The sequence below is a fragment of the Corvus hawaiiensis genome, chromosome 4 (genome assembly GCF_020740725.1).
Source record: "Corvus hawaiiensis isolate bCorHaw1 chromosome 4, bCorHaw1.pri.cur, whole genome shotgun sequence".
NCBI lineage: Eukaryota > Metazoa > Chordata > Aves > Passeriformes > Corvidae > Corvus > Corvus hawaiiensis.
In genome coordinates, this window is record NC_063216.1 from 49736688 (window position 1) to 49762408 (window position 25721).

General features: G+C 38.3%; 1 protein-coding gene across 2 annotated transcripts in view; it reads left to right on the top strand.

Moving 5' to 3' along the window:
- Positions 1–25721, top strand: part of NELL2 (neural EGFL like 2) — a 140258-nt gene that overhangs the window by 59077 nt on the left and 55460 nt on the right. For both annotated transcript variants that reach the window (XM_048301087.1, XM_048301088.1), the window contains exons 12-13: positions 3007–3135; positions 17062–17187. In XM_048301087.1, coding sequence (XP_048157044.1) covers positions 3007–3135; positions 17062–17187 — 255 coding nt within the window. The remainder of the gene's footprint in view (positions 1–3006; positions 3136–17061; positions 17188–25721) is intronic.

Consider the following 25721-nt stretch of genomic DNA (forward strand, 5'->3'; position numbering starts at 1 on the left):
ATATATATAAGCTCAGTGTAATTTTTCATTCTTACAGATTACAAATAGACTTTTTTTCTGATAATTTTGAATAGGACACTCCTATGCATGATGGTCACTGTAGGTCTTGGGAAACTGAATAGGTAAGAACTTCACTGTGACATCTGAAAATTGTTTGTAAAATGTTTAGTAATGTGAATTCTTTGAAACATGTTTTTGTGTTTTATTCCAGCCAAAAATGGGTGGAAAGTCTAAGAAATCATATACATAACTAGCAGTTTTTCTCCCCTTCACCCACTCCAGTGTCCAAATTAAATAGATTGGAGAAATACTCATGTTTGCCAGCATCTTTCTGAGGTGCTTTGAGGTATCTCTTTCAGAGAACTGTTTGTGCTATGCAGTTGTTCAAGTACCTGGAGTAACTTGTTTACCTCTCTGGGGTTGTTGTCTGCATCTATGAGCACAAACTTTGGGGAATATTTTGGTATGCTGTGCACCTTTGTGTGCTACACCCAGTGTGATCCCTACCAAAGAAGAGAGGTGTAGCAAGTGCTCTGAGTCCTTGGCCCACCCTTTTGATCTGGACTAACACCAGTATCTTCAAAGCTTTGAGCAATTGCATCTTCAAGTAGCTACATCTGTTTCTTCTATAGCTAAATAAGATAAATTGATACCTGGCATGAAGGAAGGTGTTAGACTCTTGGGCTGATTTTAGGTATACTTCAGTGAAGAGTGCAGCTATAGCTGTTTCTGTGCTACTCAGCACAAACATGAGTGATATGATTAATGGCATCAAGCAGAGGGATAAGAAAGTAGAAGAAAAGAACTTAAGAGAAGACAGGTCTTCAAGTCTGTCACAGTCAAAAAGGATTTTTTAATGATAATTTTTTATTAACTCTGCAGTAGCTGAGAGAAAAGGATTCTATGTTTCTTGTGCCTTTCTATAGTTAAAAAATTTTTATGCATGTTGGTTGAGTGCTTTCTGAATATTTTCAAGCCTTCCTGAACTATGCTAGCTTGACTTCTGATGGGGAGAAGAGCTTATTCGATAAACAAGAAGCTGTGGCAGGCTGTTATTCAGTAGCATGTATTTTGTTTATTAATACAGCTGCTGTTTAAGTATTGAGAATCTTAATAATAATAATAAATCAGTATGAAAGCTCTCATCCTTTCTGGATGACATGTGTCTTCTTAGTTAATGTCAAATTTTGATACAATCCAATACAGGCAAGGAAACCCAGAAATAAGACTCTTGCTTTGCCATGAACTCAGGATTCAGTGAGGAGGGCAGCAAAAAGCCAAGGAGTAGATGTTGCCATGGCCAGAGGTTGCTCTTGATGCACATGTTTCTGTTGTCGTCAGGGAGTATTGGAGACCCTCTAGCACAGTGAAAGTGTAGAGTATTTTGCTCCTTAATGTCCTATGTTAGATGCCAGCACTGTGGTAGCTGTGGTGAATGATAATATTTAAGTAACATTACCTAAGCATACCTCTAGGTTAGAGAGACAGCCCACAGCAGGAGAAAGAAAAACATCAGCCTTTCATTTCACAAGAGGTCTGTGATGTTTCTGTCATAACCACATCACTGGGTCTCAATAGTAAAACATTTTGCCTTTATGGGATCTTCTGCTTCCTTTTCTTCTTTTGCTTCATTCCTGCTGCTTCACACTGGTTCCTGAGCTGTCCAAGTGCAAAAAGATTTCTTTGACCTGACCTCCAAGCATCTCTGCTGCCACTGTCCTGCTTGGGGTCCTTGTTTAGCTAAGCTTCTGTGAGGTTAGGGGTTAGAAGCTCTTTCACAGAAAAATATGAAGCAGAAACCAGGTGGAATGATAAAAGTAATAATCTTTACTGCCAAAAAATAAGTTTGCTATTTTGCAAGAGGCTTGTGTTGCAGCCTGATGCCAGGTTGCATTCTGGAGCTGTTGCTGTTACACCAGTCCTGGTCCCCTGAGCTTGATCCACATTCCCAAGGTCTCCTGTGGTTTTGAGAGAAGAAAGTAATTATTGGAAAACAGTACTGCTGCTTGATCAATTAATGCTTCAGTGAAAGAAGGAAACTTGAAACAAATAAAATTAATGAGAAAACAGGGAAGGAGACAAGCTCCACACCTTTATATACAGATCTGGAAACTGTAGAAGCTTCAAGTCAGTTTCTAGAACCAGCTTGATTTCAGCATAAAAAAGGATGATTTAATGCTGTTCAGCAACATTAAATCATTAAATTTCATGAGAGCAAACAGAAGAAATTTAAAAAGAAACCTACTGAGTTGAAAGGTTCAATCTAAATTTTCCAGCCTCAAAAAGAACTTCACAATCTTAAAAATTTGTAGTTAAGGTGCAGTGTAAAATGGCCACATTCAGGAAAAATGGAAAAGAGAAAATAGGAAAATAGGAAATAGGGGTGGCTAACAGGTAAGATTTTGAAAATAAAATTCTCTGTAATGGAAAGAACGATGCAATAAGGAAAGAGTATTCAGTTAGTGGAGGAAGGGAAGAGATAAGGGGAGAGTAAAGCAAAACAAGTCAATGTTTATCAAAGACTTTTCGTTAAATACAGAAGGATTTTATAAATACACCTGGGAACTAAAAGTGCTAGAAAAAAAAGTAATATCACTGGTAAATGAGATGCTGAGTGTCTAAGCTGTTAAGCTCTTTTATATATGTGCAAATAAACAAATAAAAAAATGAAAGTGACAAGAAATATATAATTAAGACATGTCCTGTAAAAGTAATTAACAATGACAAGGAGACAGTAAGGGGATTTAAGCAAGCCTCCTATCCAGCTGCTTCAGATCAGTGCTATAACCTGAAATTGAATTGAAGACCTAGAGACAGTCTGTTCTCGTGGCCTTTACTACTCCTCTCATCCATTTCATGCTTGGTACAATTTATTTTTCTGTATCTCACAGACAATAGAAAGGTATTCTTTGACCTAACTGAGAAGAAGATAGGACTGTCTTTGACAGGTATGTTTTGTAATCCCTGGATTCTTTTTAACCCTCAGTCACGCTTGTTTCTGTACAGGTCATGACTTTTGCACGGAAGGACATAACTGTATGGAGCATTCTGTCTGCCGAAACCTAGAGGACAGAGCTGTCTGTAGCTGCCGAGATGGCTTCCGAGCCCTTCGAGAGGACAATGCCTACTGTGAAGGTGATACCTTGTACACATGCTTAGCACTGTTGTGTAAATTACTGTGGGATGAATGTATTGCTTCATAAGTTGTCAAAGGGATAGACATATTCAGTGCGATGAATTAGATGTGCAGCATGTTGATCAATTAAAATAATTTCTCTGATAAAGTAATTAAAGAAAAAAATTTAAAAATCTGATCAGCATGGAGGTGACCAGTTAATATGGCTGAGGTCTTGAATTAGAAACATGCTTCCAGAGGGAAATTTTCCTGTATTTTTTTTTTTCTTGGTATTCAGATACTTAGGCAGCCTAAATTCAACCATTTGAAAAACAAGTCAGTGTAACATTCAGTTTCTCTTTTCACTGCTGCCTGTTCCTCTTCTCTCTCCCCAGGAAGTAAGAAATGATATAGACTAGATTCTGGTACTGTTAATCATACTGAGTAAAGAGTCATTGTTTGAGTGTCTCTATTGGTATCAGGGAGCAACAATCTACTTAATCAGAAGAGAATCATCTATACAATGTAGCATAATCAGGTGAAAGGAACCAATCACCACTCCAGCAGTGGAAACCAAAGTCCTCTGCACAGTCTCTGGTGTTTGGGCTAACTGTTACTGTTCCTCATGAAAACCCTGAGTCTGTACACATGTAATACCAGTGTGCTGTCAGGCCATTCTTACCAAAAAGCTTAAGTGTTGGCAGCAGGATGGGCTTTGACTAATAAGTAGTTCTGTTCAGATTGAATTCAAAGTCAAGCATCTGTGAGTAGATGTAGTTTAAGGTGCTCTGCAGTCCCTCCTAATACCTGCATTATTCTCTGGTGATGCACAATAAATGGGATAAATCGAGGCCTTTTAAGACTGTTCCTTTGGCTGAACTCTGCCGAAGTTAATGCCTGCAGTTTGCTTGAATTAGTAGCTGCATTAACGTCAATGGAAATGCTCATCTGTAGATTTAGGTTTGAGAATTTGTGGCTGTTTTCAGGAAAAGAGCATGTAATTAATTCAGCTTCATATACATCTCTCCTTAATTTTATGGTAAGCTTTCTGATGTAAGCCAGTTTTGAGAAGCAGAGCTAAAAATCATACAGAAACAAATCCCTTGCCCTCATCATGTTCCAGGAGGCATCTGACATCAGGACCTGCTGTGTAACTTGTAGCATCAACCACTTTTTATCCCATAGTCTCTGGAGACTATCCTGTGGCTTAGGCTATGGATCTGTGTTTCCAGGAACTCATCAGCCTTTCCCTATTTGAGGGAGTCACTGGAGCAATGGAGTTACAGTGAAGTTAGGGGTTTTAAGAGATTTTTTTCCTGCAGCTCTGTTGTCACTCTGCTGAATGAAAGCAAAAAACAAATTCCACCTTCTTTGTGATCTCCAAGTCTCTCACATTAGAGTGTGTGGCTTTGTGTGGAACTTGCCAAGCATGCCATAAGCAATAAAAAGAAAAGAAACTTGTATCAGCATTGAGGGTGAAATGTTTGATGAGGACACAGTAGATTATCATATGTGAGGCTGATACATTCTTATAATAAGAGGATTTACCAGTTTGTGCGGTACCTGATTTCAATATGATGATTTTTTGAGATTTCTTGGCCCAATTGTTCCTGTATGGGCAAATGACATTGGTTCTGCGTGGTAATTATGAATCTGCTTAACTGCTTTCAGAGAACATGCATAAGTGAATAAAAGATTGGGACACATTACATAAAAGTACTAATTTTGCATATTATGTTTGAAGGCATTAAATTGTCACTTAAAAATGTTCTTGATCCAGGAACACTTGTTCACGTTGAAGGTAATGGGAATAAGTTACACTAGGAAAATGTGCCCACATAAGCAAAGCTCAGGAGGCTGGGTCACTTCCCAAAAGGTTCTCCTTGCCAGGAGTGAAGCTGCCTCAACAGGCAAACCAGCCTGGCTTTGCTGCTGGTTCCGTGCCCCAGCTGCAGTGTTGGCACCACACTTGAGCTATGCACAGTTGGTACATGGGTCCAGACCTGTCCTTGACTGTCCATCCCTGACTGACTGCGAGGGCCATGTGCTGGAAGGATGGTAGGGAAAGTTACAAATTGAAAGTTTGATTGTTTTTGTGGAAGATAAGGGGCAGGGGACTGAAATACCCATGTTTCTCCAGTGTTGTGCTTTTATTACTGTAGCCCTTTCCCAGTTCAAATGTCTCTTTGAGCAGAGGTTTTCTTTATTTCTGGAAAGGGACTCTTACCTTATATACTAAACTAACTAACAGCAAATGGCACAATAGCAATAGTGTAACACCAAGTCTTTTCAGAATCCTATGCCTCGTCTTGAAAGGCTGAAATGGTCCCAACCTCCCTTTCTCAGTGGATGCCCTTCCTTCACTCTGCCATTATTTGGTCTTTAATTGCAAGCAATGCCAGGTATAGAAATGTCGAGTTAACACAAAGCCTTTCAGAGAAGGCTTTTTGTAATGGCTAGAGCCCATAGATATGAGAGCTGTTTCTGTGTTTGCACTGCACAAACTTCATATATACTGCAAAATAGGATGTCATTGGTTCTGTGTTAGAGCCACGTTTCACTAAATACAATCCTGATTTGTTCTCCAGCCATGTCAAAATTGAAAGAATAAACAGAAATAGTGATGCTCCCACTGGCAAAACTTCCCCTTAAGGAGAAGAACAAAAATAAAAACACTCAAAGCTGGTTTCAGTGTGGGTCTGGAAAAGCTGCATAAATTTTAGCTGAATGATGGAAGAGTTTGGCTTCTGTCCTGGAATGAACCGGTGCTTTTCCAAAGCTGTGTGATCTCTGGATACTTTTATAACTTCCTGGTTTATAATATTTGTTAATATTTACATCACATTTAGCTTTCCCTCAGAGTACTGCGTAAAGCAATACTTAAAGAATTGGTATTTCTTCATTTACATGCTGTAAGCCTTATTACAAATACTTTTCAATCTATTTTCTGCCTGAGGCTATTATGCAGTTTGAGATACTTTGTGGGCAGGCCGTCTATGGATTATGCTGTGCTGCCCAGGCATAGGTGCTTTTAAATACAGCATCCTGCCTAACATCAACATTTTACTAAAACAGGTGTTCTGGTGAAGCGTAATTAGTTTTTCCCAAAGCAACATCTGCAGTGCTCTCAAATTCAAGATCACCCTCTGGAATATATTTCAAATAGTGTTCAATACCTGCTGCTTTATGATGGTAGAGTTATGCTGAAAAGGCTTTTCAGGATAAAGGTTGTGACTCTTGGCTATGAAGATAATCTGATGCATGTAGAGGAGCATATTTCAACTATCTCTGTGCAAAATCTGATTTCAGTTCAGAAGTGCTGCCAAGGATTGCTGATTAAACAGAGAAAGGAAGCTCAAGAAAGAAGACAGGGGAATACAGTAATTTTTGTGGAGACCAAGACAGAACATGACTTGAGAGAACTGGGTTATTTACTTCTTGATCAAGGGGATTTTGCGTAATGCAGAGGCTGTTTAAGGTCACATATCTATCTTGGCTGTGATAGAGTTAAATTTCTTCATAGCAGCCTGTGGCTGGTGCTGTGGTTTAGGTTTATGATGGCATTCTCAGTAGTGAAAACAGGTGTACATTGTGGCTGTTTTTCAGGGGTTGGTTGGACATCAGTCTGCTGGTGGGAGCTAGAGTGTTGTTACCTTTGAGTCACTTTTTTTCCTGTCCCCCTTCACTTATTAAATGGTCTTTATATCAGCTCATGAGTTTTTTCTCACTTTTGCTCTTTTCATTAATTCCTCCATCCCATTGAAGAGTCAAGCAAGAAGGGAGCTGGGCACTAAATTGCTGACCAGGGTCAGCCCTCTACACATCACAAATTTACATTATGGGTGTGTGGACCATAATGTTTATTTTTTGATATTCGGAAACTTAGTTGGACTAATTGCACTGTACACAACACAGCTAATTTAACAATCTGGCATAATTTAGAATTATTAAACAATTTTTTGTGAAACAATTTTCCATTTATATTCTAATTTATCCTTTTCCTCAGTAACTCTTCTAGTTTCTCTGCTCTTGTCATGTTTGTCCCAGTTTCAAGTGTAGCAGATGAAATTAGACCAAAGACTGAATGACTTTGTCTAGATTTGAGAATTACATCAGCTTCACTGATGATTGTCCCTCGAGGGGAGAAGGTTTTCAGTTGAGAAATCTGCTTTTGAATAAGCTGGCTTGATTCAAATCATTTTCAGTGGAGGGAAGTTAGCAGCCTTAGAGGAGAAATTGTCTCTTTACAGAGATTTCTGGAGCACATCAGAAATGCCTCTTGGTTAGACCTTATCAGGTGTCCCCTAGCTCAAAGCTGTATGTTATGATTCTGTTTGGAAAGGTTTACTGATTTATCCCTGTGTATGCTTAAAAATAGTAATGCATTATTTAACCATCTTCCCCAACAATATGAATTTGCACTTCTTCAGTTACCTAATTAGTACAGTCTGTTGTTTATCTTCTTGTTTAATCTTAAAAAAACAAATTAAATTTTCAAAATTAATCTGAATTTCACAGGTTTTAGTGAATAGAAGAAATCTTGTAATGGATAAATAGTTATAGTCAAATTGCAGTGGGATACACTGTTGCATCGTATTGGCCAAGTACAGTTATCAACAATATATTTTCTCTTAAAATAAGTGTAATATTGGGAAGAGTGCAAGTAAGAGACTTCCATAATGGAGATAAACCTCAGATTATTAGAATATATTCTGTTAAATCCTCTGGGTCTTTAACAGACAGTATTGGGCTATTTGCTAGCTTTGCTGTCTTTGTGGTATGCACCATTTTTCTTCAGTAAGAGTCCTACTTAAAAGCTCTACAGTACTGTCAGCTTTGTGAACCTGGGAAGGCTACTCCCACTGCCCTCTTCATAGAAAAATTATTTTTTGGAAGTGAGAAGTGTCAATGGTATCACATATAGCTAAGAAATAAAGATTTCCACCTCCATCAGCTGGCAGTATTTGAGTCAGTACCTAGTCATTTGGAGTTGGGTTGGAAAACCAGTCAAGCAGAAGGAAAACCTTTCACTCCAGGAGGGCAGAATGTTATTTCCAAATCTCTATTAAAAAGGAATTAAATGGTATTAATATTAAAATGAAACATTAATATTAAATACTATTAATATGTTATTAATTATTAATATTTTTTTCATCAAAAGCACTAAGTGTCATCTTATTTCCATCATTATGTTACTGAGAAATCTTAATATGAAGAATTATAAAAGCAGTTTTAATGTGTCAGTGTGTCAGAGCGGGACCAATCCTTTTTGTCTGCCATTGCTTCAGTTGAGGAAAACAATAAAGCTTATTCCCAACTTAAAGTGCACAAGCAGTATCCCTGACACCAGTTTATAAAGTGTGGTGCCTTCTGAGGTACAGATAGCTCCACCACTTGTAGCAGTGGGATAGTTTGTATGTGTACAAATTGCAGGATGTGATTCAGTGTTATTTGATTTTATTTGCTTTCTGCAGTAATTATGTTCAGAATCTTTCTATCATCCAGCCATAGCCAGGACTGACAATGACGTTACTACAATTAAAAAAACCAAACAGCTGAAACTAATCATATATAGGGAGCTTCTCGAAAACTTTAAAACCTTGCTACTAGTATCTGGTAAGGAGAGGTTTTATTGTACTTAGAGCAGCCCTTTTCCACTAGCAATAAAAAAATATGATGTATTTTGGCTTCAAATGAGAAATTAAGGTGAAGGTTTCCATACAAATTAAGTAGACCTGCAACCTCCAAGCAAAAGAGAAAAGAAAATAAAGTCTTAGTTTTGTTCTTATTTTACTTTTGGCCCAGTTTTCACTGTTAGCTGGGACTACTGAAAAAATTAGGTGCTTTCAGTGTGTGAAAAGTACCCACAGCCAAATGGTTGGATTTCTTTTGTAACTTAAAACCTCAGTCTAAATGTGTGACGCATCTTAACAATGCATAAAGGCTGGATCCCCAAGGGTTTTAACAAAGACACAGAAATGCCTTGCATTAAGGCAAACTGAATTTAAAATAGATATTCTTTCATGGAGAGTGCAGAGCAATAGCAGCCACAGTATTTGTATCTGTTATGGTACTCATAACTAGTTTGGCACAGTTTGAGAGACAGCTGAGTTGTGATATCGGCGCTTTTCTGTAACACGGGCAGTAATCTACCAGGGAGCTGACAAGAATATGCTGCATGATTTAGACCCTACCCAAACCCCAAATACAGTCTAACCCACACACAGGAGCCTTACCACTGCTTACAGGTACTGTCTTTACTGTCTGCCAGTAGGGAGTTTTAAAATATATTGGTGCAATACAATCTGTGCTGTGTCTTCCTGAGAAGAACCTGATACATATTTGTAATTTCTGTATAAAAATATTGATGTTCCTTATTACCATTTTGAAATAGGGGGAAACAAAAACATGAAGAGTGGCAAGTATTTTGAAATTCTTGACATTCACAGTTCAAAATGATGAGAAGTTGTCATACTTAAATAAGAAAAGAAAAATACTATTTTGCAATTCAGATTTACAGACCTATTTCTAACTAAGTGCAGTGCTGAAGGGGGTTGGATCATGAGCTGGTGTGTCAGTAAGTTGTTCTGATTTTTGGAATTCTCTAATTAATCGTGTACAACATCCTTTTTATTCTCAGTATGCAACTGTATCAGACTAGTTACTTGGAGCCTAAGGAAAGGCCCCCCGGGATGCTTTCATGTCTGACAAATAACTATGTATAATTACTTGTTTCATCACGTATACACTACTATATGAATTAATTATAAGATATTAAATAGTAAGAAGATGCAGTTTGCCAAGTAAAATACTACATGATGGTGGACAATATTTGTTTTCAAAATATTCCTGTGATACTCATTTTTAAAACTACATGATGTGTGTGGAGTCCAGTGATGTTTTCACAAGACTGAGATGAAGGCTTTAATTTCTTCCAAGAATCTCACATTCACGAGTAGCTGTTGAGCAATATCTCCTACTGCATGTTTTAACAAGGACAGTTTTATCTCAACAGTCTGTCTTCCTTTCCAAAAACTGGGGGAAGTTGAAATAAAAACAACTCTTTTTACTGTTAAAAATGATATTTCTGAATGCTGTAATGTTATATTTTTTATTGCAAAGCTATATAGAACTTCTGTCAAGGAATTTAGACTTTGAGTCCTTTTATTTAAAGTATTTTTTTTCTTGATGGTCTCCTCACAGGAGATGCACAGAGAAATCGTGAACTTAAGCAAAGATCAGAGATCTAAAATAGCATGAAGGGAAAAGCACCAAGATGTATACAATATGTATATGTGTTATCTGTGCAGTTTAGTTATGGGCTAGGAAAGAACATGCCTTTGTGTGAAGAACCAATAGTTAGAATTTAATTTTAGTCTAATTGATGCTTTATCAGTCTAGTCAAAATATAAGTCTCTTATTAGTTTAATTGCAACAGTGCTAACACTTATAATCCAACTTGCCCAGTTTCTCTACAACTCTATTAATAATTCAGTAAAAATCAATATACACTAGTAACTGCCCAATTCTTCTTACACTCCCTATGCATTGCTACAGGAGTTGTTAATGACCAGATTCTGTTTTGGGAGCAGCGTGGTGGGGATAATGGAAGGTTATTTTACTCTTCTTGGTCTTTGTGTGTACTTGAGGTTATTTTTGTATGCTTTAACTCAGTATGTGGGGTATGTTCTTATAATTGATTCACAGGGCTAGATTAATTGTGATTCCTTAGGTTGTAGTGCTTTTCTCTTTGGGAGAGGAGAGACACACAGGTCTAGAAAGGTAGGCAAAAATAAAAGTAATAAAAGCCCCCAAAAGCACAAATTAATTTGGATGTAGATTGTATACATCTTCTTGATAATTTTGCTGTTAGAGACAGACTTTTTACTGGCTGTTGGTAGCACCAAAGGAACAGGGTGTAAAGAGAAGAAAAAGTTGAAAATTATCTGTAGAGGGTAGGAGTGATAACAACTATGGTGGTGTTGTCAACTGGAATAAATAATATGGAACACTGTGAAAAAATACACAATTTTGATTGAAGTTGCTGGTTAGATCCTTTGTGGAATATATCAGTTGGAAAAATTGGTGCAGTGGATTTGATAGAGCAAAGCAAAACAAAAGTGCAGTGGTGGTTTTGTGACTGACTGGAGGTAACAGCAGTAGTTAAACCATAGGTTTGACAGGTGATGGAGAGTCTAGAAATAGTAGTGGGAGGAGGAGGATCAAGAGCTGTGCCAGAGCCCCAGGATATTTTGTCATCTTAGACAGCAAGTGAGAAAGGGTTTACACAAGAACAGACACATAGAAGATAGTGTTATGGAAACCAAAACACAAAAAAGATATTGAAACCAGACTGTAGGTGAAAATGAAGGGAAGCTGAAGAGAATAGGAGCTTAGAAATACAGTCAAGGAAGTGTGAGAGACCGTACTGGGAATATTTTTATTAGAGCAGTTGAGCCAGGAAGTTTTAGTGTACTAAACATTTGAGCAGTTGGGAAGGTAGTGTGTTTGGTGGTGGAAATAAAAAGGCCCAATACTTTCACAGATGGGTAAGCTGGTGGGATCTTGCTTCAAAGTTATGCTCTGTTCTTTTCCTTTTAAGGAGTAAGAGCTGCTGGTGGGTGAAGGGATGGGCTGAGTACAGGAGGAGAGACAAAGTGAGCTAGATCTGAAGATGGGACTAAAGTTACGTAGAAGGTTGTTGGAAGAGGAAAACAGCAGAGAAGCTTCATGTCAGAGGTAGAAAGTGAGAAAAATAGGACTTGTTGGTGGAGGGATGACAAAGTAAAGGGACTTCTTTTCTTTGTGATCCTGTTCCAGGTGCAGAACAGGTAATATTTGTTCTAAAGGTTTTAAATCCTCATTTACCTTTTTAATGGTATTGATTGCTGTGATCAGTCACTGTTCATTTTCACAGTCCCTTAATTGCTGAGTAGCATCTGCTGATTTTGTGATGCCCTTTTTCTAGGTCAGGGACCAGAGGAGAGTCTCAATCTTTCACTGCTTGTCTCTCTGTGTGAGTCAGGTTGGTAGTGATAAAGCTAAGGGCCTGAGAGCCGTATGCTGTGATCATTGTTACTGGTATCCATCCTTGGGATTCTCAGCAGTGAGGCCCAAGATTCACAGCGGAGCCGTCAGATCAGGGTGGAGGTGTGTTAATGAAGTTGTGTGTGAGAGGTGGAAAAACATTAGCCTCTTGAGCAGGTAAATGTGGTGCTTGATATTTATAGGCTGTGAAGACATGTTGTTTTATTAACATAAAACCCATGGGGGTTTTTATTTGTTTTGTTTTAAGTTGTAGGTCTGTCTACTCTGCTCTTGTATTTAGGGTGATTTTTAATGTGTTTATGAAATAATTTCTTTTATAAATAAAGCTTTTCATGTTCCTGTTCCCTCTCTTCCTGAGTTATTTTTTATTAATTTTTTATATTTTTTTTTTATTAATTTTTTATTAATTTTTATTAATTTTTATATATTTTTATTAATTATAATAATTAATGTTATTTGTTGCAAAAATCCTGCAAGAGTTTTAGCACTTCCCTGGTCACACTTAGAGAGGTATACAGTAGCCAGGGAAATCACTACTGAGTTTTAAGGGAAGTAGCTGGAGGCAGGACAATATCCATAAAGGATCCTCAATTCTGGGAGTAGCCTCTTCTCATAACAGTTCATAATTACTGACTTAGTACCAGACTCATTTGTTCTGGCAGGCTTTTGTGGTGGATAAAGGCAGTGATGTATAGGGAGGCCTAAGGAAAGGCTTTGTTTGTTACTGTGAGGCTTTGGTCAACAATGATTTATAGATTTCAGGTCAAGTTCTCTTCTTATTAATTGGATTGTAAAACATAACTGGGAATTTGACTCTAGGGCAGCAAACTCATTAGGGTACAGGAGGAAGGGATACAGGGAAACTTTTCTTTGGTTATATATTTTGCATAAATTTTGTTTGAGTGCTTGGGGGAATAAAGAAAGGCATGTGGGTTTTTTTATTTTGTTTGGGTTTTTTTTCTGCTTTTGATGTTTTTGCAAGTATAAATAAATCGCTGAAGTGCAGATTCCGAACACTTTTGCACTAACCAGTTTTCCCAGAGGTGCCTCTTTTATCTGTTCCACTGGGAACAGAGCAGGTTGATGATCTCCATGACTACACTGTTGTTGGTACATCACAGCTGGTGGCTCAGTATCACATCAGACTTCAAGCACACAAGTCTTTATTGTTGAATGTGTAGAGCCATTGGAGTGGTGCATTCATCCTATTGAACTGACTTCAGCATCTTACTGGCTGAACAGTAAGACCTGAATATGCATTAATATGCTAACTAGGCTTTTTGGCAGGAGGAAATCAAGATAAATGTTGTAGGATTTCTTAGACATGGAAATGCATAAGGTTTTCTGTTGTGCATTTATATCTAAAGGTGACATGCTTGTTTTGGCTGGGGTAGAGTTAATTTTATCACAGTGGCTAGTACAGGCCTGTGTTTTGGATTTGTGCTGAACAGAGGGTTGATAATACAGAGATGTTTTTGTTATTGCTGAACAGGGCTTACACAGAGCCAAGGCCTTCCTGCCTTTTGTATTAGCACTCTGCAAGGAGACTGGGGGTGCCTGGGAGGTTGGGAGGAGCCACAGCCTGGACCGGTGACCCAAACTGACCAGAAGGAGATTCCACACCATGTGACATCGTGCATGTAGATACAGTGGGGGAAAAAGGATGAAGGAGGGATGTTTGGAGTGATGGTGTTTTGTTTTCCCCAGTAGCCACTACATGTGATGGGCCCCTCCTCTCCTGGAGCTGGCTGAACACCTGCCTGGCATTGCAAAGCAGTGAATCAGTCCTTTGTTTTGCTTTGCTTGTGTCTACTGCCTTTGCTTTCCCTGTTAAGCTGTCTTTATTTCAATCCACAAGTTTTCTACCTTTTATCCTTCTTATTCTTTCCCTGATCCCACTGGTTGGGGAGTGAGCAAGTGGCTGCCTGGAGCTTGGCTGCCACCTGAGCTTACACCATGACAGGTGAATAAAAGGCTACACCAGTGTTTTCAACCAGTGAAAAGGATGAAAAGGCTTTTATTTTGGTACCTTTGAAAGAGAACAGATGTTGGGCTCATTACCTGCCCTAGTTCAGTCCTCCTTGATCTGTAATACCTTAACCTCATGTATTTGAAGTTTGCATGGGAAGTGCCAAAATGGGAATGGAATTGCAGGCTTTTAGTGTGGTCAATCTCTGTGTGACTAGTTGTCATTTGACTGTTACTTTACCGTTTTTTATATTAATTATCTTTACTTAGTATTAAAGTTGCAAATTGTTTGTAAAAACATCTTCTTACCTGCTGTGGGTCCATGGTGTAGAGAGCCTTTAGGAGCCAATATAACAAGATCTTGTGATAGTAGCAATAACAGAGAGTTGGGTGGGAGTTTTGATTTCCAGTGATCATTTAAAGAATGTGAATAATATCTCTGCAAATCAGTTTGAAAAAAACAATACATTAGATTTGTCCAAATGAACAAAGTTAACCTGAACAGTTGTGGGCTGGGTTTTCTTTTTTTAAATTTTTTTTTTTTTTTGTATCAGTTGAACAAGCAAGGTTTGGGAAAAAAAGATGATTATAAATAAAACATTTTTCAAAATCTCAATATGTGGTATGTTGGCAAAATGAAAGCTTTTATTCAGAACATTTCTAAATTAGAAGGTTTGAATCAAAGGAGCTTTGACTTCAAGTTTTTCCCTGCAGAATAAAAACTGTTGACATTTTGGGTCTCCTGTGGCTATTTACCTGCCAAAGCAATCATTAGTATAGTTTTCAGAAAGTTCTATTTAATTCTTCAGAGGCTTTGGATTTTTAAGTAGAATTTTCTGAGGGCGCCAGAGCTGGCTTCTAGGCAGTCTGTTGATGCTGAGAACATAAGGCCTCTAATTACTCGAGGACTGATGTTGTTACTTAAATACAAATCAACACAATTAATTTAATATGGAGTTGTGAACTGGAATTATGAAAAACACAAGTTGCATCATTTGTTGTAGAGGCTAAGGCATATGTTGTAACTGCTGGCTTTTGTGAACTGCGTACTTGTGTTTCTGCAGAACATCTGTGAGTCAGGAGATCTGTGCCCTGTTCCACACTCTGTGCAAAACCAGCTGTGGTAGTCTTATGATAGCTTCACTTTTTTTGTGGTGCTCTTAGATGAAGTTCACAAAATGTGTTTGGAACCTTAGTGTGCTCATGTGCTCACTGTAAATACACGTTCATTTGTGCAAGTATGCATGTACATAAAAATTGCAAGATTAGCTTTTCCAAACAAGTGCCTTAATAGACCTATGATTCTTTCATGCCTGCAGATTTTACAAGGAAAAGGGAAATAAACCAGCCAAAGTACCTGTCATGAAATTCTTTTGCAGTGGACACCTTCATGTTTTGTAGCCAACTGTGCCCAGCTTCTCCAGCAGAATCCAGTGGGCAGAGGAACTGTGGAAATTTTTTTTTTCCAAACTTACTACAGAATCACTAATATTCAGTGTGTCACACTGTTTTGTACAGGAAGGCAAATTATCTTCTAAGAATGCAAAAGGGGGGAAAAAAAGAGCGGTCAATGAGTGCAGTTGGTAAATTCCTGTTGATTTAAAGACACAGGGAAGATCAGAAGAATTGAGGGATAAGCAGGAGCAAAGTACAGGAGTTAGTAAAGTTGACATTTAGCATCTCAGTATTAAGAAATCAACCCTGGTTTGAGTTTATATATACAGTCTATTGTCTTGAACTCTCATTAGACTCTGCAACAAGATGGTTTTCCATCCAGAGATTTTATTTTCAACACTGACAGCTGTAAACATCACTGAAAACAAGGAGGAAGTCAAAACTGATGAGCAGGAAAAAAACCAAGCCAACAATCCGCCCTTTTGATTTTGAGCATACTTTGGTAGCAAGGTTCAGTGACACATTGCATGACAATATAAATAGGTGTACTGAGCATCTCAGTAATGATGTCTTTATCATTAGTATTACAGGAACAGTGTGCTACTGAGCACTTCTAAATAAGCATAGCTTTTCTTCTTTGCAGTATAATAATACTATGCAGAAGGCTTTTTTGTCATTTGTAGTGCTCTCTCTGTCTTACCATTGAAGTATAACCTGCTAAAAGAAACATGTCTAATTTTGAAGCCCAAGAGAGTAAAAAAACAATTTTTAAAATTTCGTTTTGAATTTTGTGGCTACAGTCATTTATATTGGGAGTTTGCTCTGAGACTTTACACTGCAAAGGGTGTTCTGGCCCAACAAGTATTTTAGCAAGTTGTATTTTTTTCTGTCAGAGCAGATCTTTATATGAATGAGATTCTTACAGGTACAGTGGGTATATATACATATGTATGTAGATATTTGCAGATATAGATATATGTGTTTATATATATTAAAAATCTGATTGACTACTTGATAGTTCTAAGAGAAATTTATACTGAGTTCCAGGGTCCTTTCAGATCTTGCCATGTTCCTTAAAGCTTCTTCCTAAACAGTAGTTCCTGTTAGATCAAAGGTAGATAGTGTGCATATAGCTGTGTGTTTGTGTCCTGATGACTGAGAGGACTGCACAGGGTGCAGTGATGGATGCCATTGCAGTGCTGAGGCCATTGCTCAGTTGTTTGGGACCCTGTTTTTTTTTTTTTTTTCCTGTTCCTATTTAAATCGTAGGAATAACATTAGAGGTGCTTCAAAAGGAAAGACGTAAGCCAATGTAATCTTCTTTGTAACTCCACTAACAGCTGTTCACAGAAACTCAGGGTGCTTCTCTTGTTTGAATATTTCAAGCAGTTTTTTTTAAAAGCAGAAAGCCAAAAAGCTTTCCAAAATGCGGTGTAACTCTTTAGTCACTACTGCTGGAAGTGAACAGCAGTGTAGCGAGAGATACAAAAAATACTGCTGAATTTGACTTGTGTTCCTCTTTGCCTTGTTCACAGATATTGATGAGTGTGCTGAAGGACGGCACTACTGTCGTGAGAACACCATGTGTGTAAATACACCAGGATCCTTTATGTGTGTCTGCAAAACAGGATACATACGCATTGATGATTATTCATGTACAGGTAAGAGCTCTGTATTTCTGGAGGGAAACAACAGAATGGTGGTGTATAGGAGTACTGATATGATTCTTCTAAAGTTAATCTTTATTTGAGTCACAAGGCATCTAAATGAAATGTTAAACAGAATAAACACCAAAATCCAGTGCAGAAAAGCTAATGCATTTTACAGAGTATATGTAGGTCATACTGTTTGCCTGAAATTGTGAGGTAGGCTGGGTTGTCTCATGGGTATGCACGGTCTTGGGTGCTGATTAAAAAGAGGAGACTGAAGAGGAAAATAAGCAAGCAGAAATAGTGTTGTTTCACTTGGTTTCCATGTTCCATACCAGTACAGCTTCTCTTGGAGCATAGTGACTCTTCTGCAAACTTTGGATGGAGTTAAATTTGCTACATATTAAAAGTGGCTGTGTCCTCATTTGGAGCTCTCCATCCTCAGTCAGGTTTCCCAGGTGAATACTGAGTTCAGAGGGCAGGAGTTCTGCTTGCCTCGAACCACTGGACAACATGATGGTCAGTCTTATATCTGTATCTTCCCTTTTTGCTCTACTGCCAGTGGACGTGTTTGGTTCATGCTGACTTTCTGTCTTCTGCTCTTCTTTTATTGCAAGGTAATTTAGGGTTATGGAATGAACTCTGGACATTTAAAACAGCCTTTGGTATCAGAGTCAGAGCCAGGCTGACTCTTAAGTGTTCCTGTGTGTTTTCCTACAACATAGATAAAGAAAAAATGAATCAATGATGTGGCATGTTTTCTCAGTGAACAAAACAGTATCACTATTTTGTGTGCACAGGGTAACAAATTAGCTCTCTCTATAAAAGGCTATATTTTTTCAGTAAAGCTTTCTTGAATTATCTAATAGAAATTGGCTATAAATGGATGAGAGTATTCAGAATGTGGAGGCAGCACTGTGAAGTTCATTTCTAATTTTGTTCTGTCCATTGTGTCTTGGCATTTTTAGCATCAATGATATGTCTTGGTACAGAAACAGCTTCATAAACTGGATGATTTCCTTGGCCAAACATGCACAACACTCAGGGACATGGATTTCAAATCACATACCATGTGATTTTTGTGAATGCTTTGTCTTATCTGTACTTGTCATTCCTCTCATACATTGGCAAGCACTGTTTTACTGCAGTGAGCCCACTTCTTGAAGGCCCAAGTTATAAAGACTGCCCACAGCAGGTCCTTTCTGAAGCAACCTCTATGTTTCTGATGATTCTCTTACGTTTTCCACACTCTCAGCTGAGTAAAGAAATTGTTTCACTACCTCCTGAGTGTGAATATTGGGATTATTTTAGGGCTGACTGTATCTAAATCCGTGTGATACTTTTTCCACTTGGCTTCCGTTAACTTGCTGTTCTGATTGAACTTTGCAAATGGTAAAACATCACCAACTTTGCAGGGGCATTGAATGCCTGTAAATGTAATAAAGGTAGTTCTTGAGATTCCACACATTGCATTATTCATACTTGCTGAAGCATGCTGTTATGAGATACAGAGTTTTTCTGGAGTTACATTTTAGTGAATTTTGGATACTGACAGGCAACCATGAGGACACAGTCCCCGCTGGATGATAGAATTTCAATGAATGGCAACCTAACATCATTAAGTATATATGTCACAAATAAATGTGTTATTTTTTGTGTTTCCACAACTATTGTGTGAGCACCTCCAGTGGAGGCACTGGCTAATTAAGTTAATATGTATCCAGGACTATGTTGGTGGGGTTGTATAATATGCAGTTGTCCAAATCTCTCAGTGCGCATGTAGAGTCCAGTGCACTTTGAATTTTGTCAATGTCTGCAAAAATGTAGTCATTCAGCCCTCTCTTCCCCTCTGCAGAGTTTAAAGTTCTTATCAAGTTTCTGTTTGCCTTGTTGGCAATTCTGGGTTTAACTTGCCAGCTGAAATATCGAGGAAACTGAAGAAGAGGCTGTTTTTTAATCCAGTTCAGGAATAACAAGAATGGGGCAAACAAGCAACAATTGACCCTTTGTGTTACTAAGTGTTAAATTTTTAAAATATATTTCAGGTCACAATTTCTTGTAATGCTGTGTAATCGAATCCAGTTTTGAAACTGTAGTTGTGCATAAAATACCTGACACTCTGAACTGGAGAAGCAGCTATGGGGGCACATCCTTGGGAATATTACTAACCAGGAAAAAAATGTACTGTAGCTTGGCATAAATATGTCATTGTTTGCACAGGATAGCTGAAGCCCAGGAAGATGTTGAAAAATCATATGTGAACCTTGATTAGGCAGGTTATGATGTAAGTGATGTCCACAACTTGCTGGCAGACTAACATACCTTATTGTTCCATCCTATGAACATACATATAATTTAGCAGTCATTGATCAAAATAGAAAAGAGACACAAAATCAGTGACATTGAAGAGTTTTTCTCCTGTACAAGACATTCGAAAAGAAATCTGTGCTATCCATCTCTGTCGGAGTCGTGCACACAAAAGACTGATTTAGACAGCCTATAGCTGCTTCCAAAACAGCTCCAGTTTCTTTTGTCCTGGCATGTTTATTGCAAGTTTTACAATAGATCTGAATTACATTTTTATTTTCACAACAAAGGATGTAATGAAGACATCAATTTCAGATACTGTTATTTGTATTCATATTGGAACCAAGATTCTCAGGGTTAGATTGCATTAGTCACAACCATATTTACACAGAAATCTGTTGTTCATGACTGATTTTTATGTTCAGAAATCAATCATAGCTATGAGAAGGAGAGATGACTTCTAAGTTGCACCCATATGCCAAATGGGTGCACAAACTGCAAATTAAAGGCATAAAAATATGCCCTGGGCTACCATGCTTTGATATTCTACAATGATGTTGTCTCATGCCCCTTCTACTTTGCTTTCCAGAACCTGGAGTGTAATGATGATGTGCTGGGGGAAGGAAGGTAGAAAATGGCATTAGTCTCTGCTGAGGTGGTTTTATATGTGCAGAAGTATGCTGCTGCACCATCACTGTTAGCTGGGATCAAATCAGAATGTTTAGTTATTGTACATACAAAAATGCTGCTAGCGAGGATTTTCTTGCTATTTTCTACATCTGTGAAAGACTTTTCTCTCACACAGAAGAGGTAGCAGGGAATGTAAACAACCAAGCCACCTGCAACCTTGAAAAGTCTTGTTTATGATATAGTAGAAAAATATTTTGACAATGGATGTTTTAGGATTTTAGCCAATCACCCCCAAGGGGTGGCTGATCCTTTGTCCAATTAGACTATGAAAAAAAAAAATCTATGAAAGAGTTTGTAAAATAATTAAATAAATCAATCTTGCTGCACAATTCCTGCCTGCTGGATCTTCTCTCCTCCTCCCTATGGCTGCGGGACACGGTGATATACCGTAGGAACCAGGCCTGCGGTAATAAGTTATTTTCTGACATAATAACATTTGTGTCTTTACTTTGCATGGGATTACAGAAATGCACAGGCTGTTTTCTTGGCTGGAAAAAAGGAAGTTTTCCTTCAGGAAACAAGGAAGGACCAAATGTCACCTCCAGTCTTTCAGGCTGCTGTGTAATTCACAGCTGGTAGCATTTCTCTGAACACCATAGTGGATGTCTTTTCCTCCACCATTTATTATGGGAGAAGTTAGGAAATGAGAGATGAGAGCTCTCTTCTTCACACTTGGCTCTAACAGTAAAGAGCTCATACTAGCCACAGTGAATGGTTAATCGTATTTAGTCTCAACAATTGTCTTCAGTTTTCTGCATAGGGACCACTCACCTGAGTAACCCAACAAGAATGGAACAAAAGATACAAGACCCTGTGAGATTTAGTGCATCCTCCTTAGATTGTATTAAGGCAGAGGAAGGTGTATTCCTTTATCTGGAGAAGCCATTTTTTTTCTGAGCCCCAGATGACTTTCAAGGCTCTGTTTCTGTGCAAAATCACGGGCCACCTTTTATTTATTTTTTTGCTTTCCATTTGGCATAAAAAGGGGAAGTGGCTCTGATGGAAGTGCTGGTGGTGTGCCCTGCCTTTCCTGTGGTTTGGCGTCACTGAGATGATGTAGGGGAGGTAAAGCAGCTTATGTTACCGTCCCAGAGACTTCCTCCCCAGGGGCTGTTTCATGTTTCACATTTAGTGGTACTGGTGAGGCAGGTGTTGGTGCTCTCCAGGAGTACCCTAGGACAGTGTATTCAGTTGACTCTCCCTGTGCCTGTGCTCTGGGCAAGATGATAAATGACTGAAGGACATATGAAGTATTAGTATATAAGCCAGAATCTTTGAATTAATGTTTGTACCTGCTGTCGCCTGGGGTTTATGAAATGTAATGTATTACATATTTCTTGGGGTTTTTTTCTGTTTGTGTTTTATGGTTTATTAGGATTTGGTTTTGGGGTTTTTTTGAGAGAAGTGAGTAATTTACAACTTTGTACCCGGACACCAGTGAGACTGGTGAATTGTGCTGTACTTGGGCAGAAAATACATGTGGATTCTTAACTGATTAATTATTAAAAGCATACCAGGCATGTTGCAAGTTGTTGACTACTTCTTCCAAGCATGCTCTGGCTGCATTAGCAACGATGTCCATCTGAGCTGTGTGGGACCACTGCCACACGTGGAACTGGGCTCTCACATACATGTTTCAAGTGTCTGAAGACCATGTAACATTTTCATAACTGTTTTTATCAATCTATTCCAGATTATTTTGTCTTTTATTTTCATTTTCACTTTAGCCAAGTCATGCTGATTTTTTGCTACTGCTTTTAGAAAATAGTAACTTAGAAGCCAAAGGAGGTGGCAAACCAAGTGGAGATTATAAATCTGTGAGGATGTTATTGGGCTTTATGGCCCAGTACCATCACGTTTGTGCTCCAGGATTTATTTTCTGACTTCTGAAGAAAATGGTGAAGGATTTTTATGTAATATCCCATCACTATGTTGGGAACATTTGGAGGGTTTGTTCTTCAGAATCAAAATAGACAGAAGGGATGAAGTAGTTCTTTAGAATCATGGAATCATAGAATGGTCTGGGTTGGAAGAGACTTTGACTACCATCTAGTTCCACCCCCCTGCCATGGGAAGGGACACTTTCCACTAGATCAGGTTGCTCAAAGCCCACGGCTTTGGTCTTTTTGACTTGGCCATATGGAAAAACTTACTCAGAGCAATGAGGAATATGTTGAATCCACCAGGCATTAACTAGCTGTATCTATCTGGACCTTGCTAGACCTCCCTCCTCCTCTGCCTCAGCCTATGTGTCTTTGTGAGTCTCAGAGATTTTCCTAACAACATGTTTCTGAATATGGTGTCAATGCATTCAGCATCATTTAATTTTTATCTGTGATAGCCTCTCACAGTAAACTGAAGTCTAATAATAGTTTTCACATAAATTACCAAGAAACATGGTGGTAGCAAGTTGAGTGACACCTGAAATGTTAATTTTTGGGAATACTGGCAGCTCTGCATATTTTGCAAATCAAATTAAATCACAAATCTGTTGCAAATTGGAAGGAATTCCAGTATCAACATTAAAACAATTAAGAGTCTGGGGAGATTGATTTGACATATGGAAAAGATTTAAGGAGAAAACTACACATTTAGTTGCATAATGATGATGAATGTGCAAAAAAGTAGGAATTATGGAAACAGTAATACTAATTAATAATTACTGGGGAGGTTTCAATAGTAAGAGGAAAATGTAGGGGAAAGTGCCAGCCTGCAGATGCATGGCCAATACCTTTTGACATAAGTCTTTCACGTCTGACCCATATTCTTTACTCTCTAATGATATTGTGGGATGACTGAAAAAATTTACCTCAATATAATGCATAGAGAACTGATTGGCACACTTAGCCCATTCAGCCCTCATGCATCTGATACTCTTTTGTCCATCTTTGTGCCTTTTTTTCCTATGCAGCCATTAATGTTTTCCAACTGGCTACATCATTGGGATTTATTTTACATTTGCTTTGCCCATAGCAGTCAAAACTGTGTCTTTCCTAAGCTCTCCTGTTTGGCTCTATTCTTCTACCTATCTGTGACTTATAAACAACCTACATATCTGCTTGGATTTCAGCTAATGCCACTAGTCATGTCCCTGCTTGAGAAAGATAGCTTTTGGTTTAGCATTTTGCTCCTTTTTTTCATATAGTGTGTAGCCAAAGTTTAGGTCTTGTCTCCTTTTCCTTCATGAATGCTTTGTTTACAATAGAAATCCTCTGAGGATGCTTACGAGAAAGTGCAAGTGCATCCCATCCTTATCCCCCAAGCACAGATGCCTCCACTTTGGGAACCAGAAGTCTGGTATCTGGAAGGACTTTAAAATGCCAGTTATAAGGACCTGTAATTTTGTTGGAATTACAGCTCATACAATTTGTAATTCAGATCCCCAGATTATCAAGACTTTAGCTTTTTTCCCAGTTGTTATCCTCTGTTTCTTGCAAGCTACATTTATTTTTGAAGGGAACTACAGTCCCTGTCACATGGGGTTTTTTATTAACATAGTACTCTGACACACTTTGGATGAATGATTCCTCTTGGCATCTAGAAACTCAAGTTCATAAAAGTGCATCTGCCTGTGGGCTCCTGTTCAGATTTCATTGGTTTATTTTTGACTTATAAATCTGTCAATTGCTTGGGACATCAACAGTCTGAGAAATCTCGTACTTTTTTCTATACTGTGCAGTAGAAGTAATGTTTAAGGGCAGGGATATTTGAGAAAAAGTTTTGTTGAATTTCTTGTGAGAATGCTGAAGGTAAAATCCATCTTTATTCCCTAGAACGCAGACCAATTCACATGTTCAGGAAAAGTACATTTCTGGGTTCTGATGTGGGGTGGCAAATGGTTTTGTACAGTGTACATTGGTAGGATTTCAGCTAGCTGTGCCGTGTGGGTATTTTCCAGTATCATGTATTACTAGTTATTTTTTTTTTCCAACTGAACATTTCAGATCCCACAAATGAGTTCTGAGAACTGAAGAAGAATACCTTTCTGTATTTAAAAGGATAAATAAAATCTAGCTTACATGTGAGGCATGTGGGCTGTGTTTTAGCATCAACACTAACCTCTTCTAAGAGTAGTGTAGTTGTCTGAGTTTCCATGGACAAAAGCTACTGTAAGAGTGATGTAATCCAGAGTTGAATGAAGTCATCCATCTTCTGTTTAAAGCTGCATGCTTGTCCTCAGTTAATTGAAGTATAAAATTTGCCTGCTTTTTCAGATGCACAAGTGTATCCACAAGTTGTCCTGAAGGTAATAAGAACTGATAGTGCTTAGTACATTGGTAAATGAGGCCACATTTTAATAAGTGACTAAATGTGGCCTCAAGATGCAACTTTATTCAGCGCTGCTGTATGCCCTTTACCCTCCACTGCTGCAAAGAAGTTAAAAAAATAGAATATGACCTCAGGGGAGTCATAGGCTTATAGTGTCCCAGCCTGGCTACATGAAAATGCCATAATGTGAGACATGGTAACAATAAAAAACCCTAATTTCTTCCTGTTTATTTCCCTTGACTTACTTTTGATGAATTCAGCAACATTCAAGTTTTCCTCAAGTTCTGCAGCTTATAGAGCAGCTGAGTTCATTGGCTGTGCTTAAATAACAGCAGAATATTGCTCAGTATGGTGCAAGGGACAGAGCAATAAACAAGCGTACTGACAGGGGCTGGTTGTCACATCACTGTATGTAGTGACATACCACAGCTTGAGTAAGGAAATGTTTTAGTCAGCAAAACAGTTCTCCAGTCTCACTGGAGAACATAATGATGTGGGCAAGATGAACTGTCTGCCTCTCCATCTCCAATTTTGGTTACACCCCCACCCCTACCCCAGTTACATTAGAAGTAACGTGTACATGCATTATCCCACAGAGCAGTGCAAACTCCGCAGGGGCGATGGTGTCCAGCTATCCTGCCAGGGTTGCTATTAGTAATAAGCACTGTAGAAGTCGGCTTGTGTGCATGGAGGATTTTTAACTCAAAGCCTGTTTGATTCTGGTTTCTATTACTTGGCCCAGTTTCTATTCTGCTTTATAGTACGTCAGCCTACATGAAGCTCTCAATCTTCTTTCAGGATAAATTCTCTCCCATATCCACTTTCTAGCTGTACGATAATTCACAAAGCTAATAAAGGAGTGATCGCTCAGACTGAGCTTGTTGCTATGCAACCACATTACTAAGATAACAACACAAGTAATTTTTATATAGCTGCTGTATCTTATACAACTGAACTCAATTATGCTTTATTTGGATTCAGTCAGGTTATCCTTGGCAACTTAGTTTGGAGTCTGTTTCAGCTTGGAATGAGAACTTTTTTTTTCTTAGAGGATACTTTTTAGGTCCCATTTTCTCCTTGGTTACTGACCCAGTTCATGACAACTGTTCATCTGGCTATGCAATTATAGCAGGATGGATTTCTCAGCTGATCAAAATCCAAAGCATTTTTAAAGGGTCCTTGGTAGAACATGATTTGAGTTGTTAAACAGAAAATGTGTTCCCTTGACATCAAGATGTGAATGTATGATTTTCAGTATTAAATGCTTAATTTTTTAATGG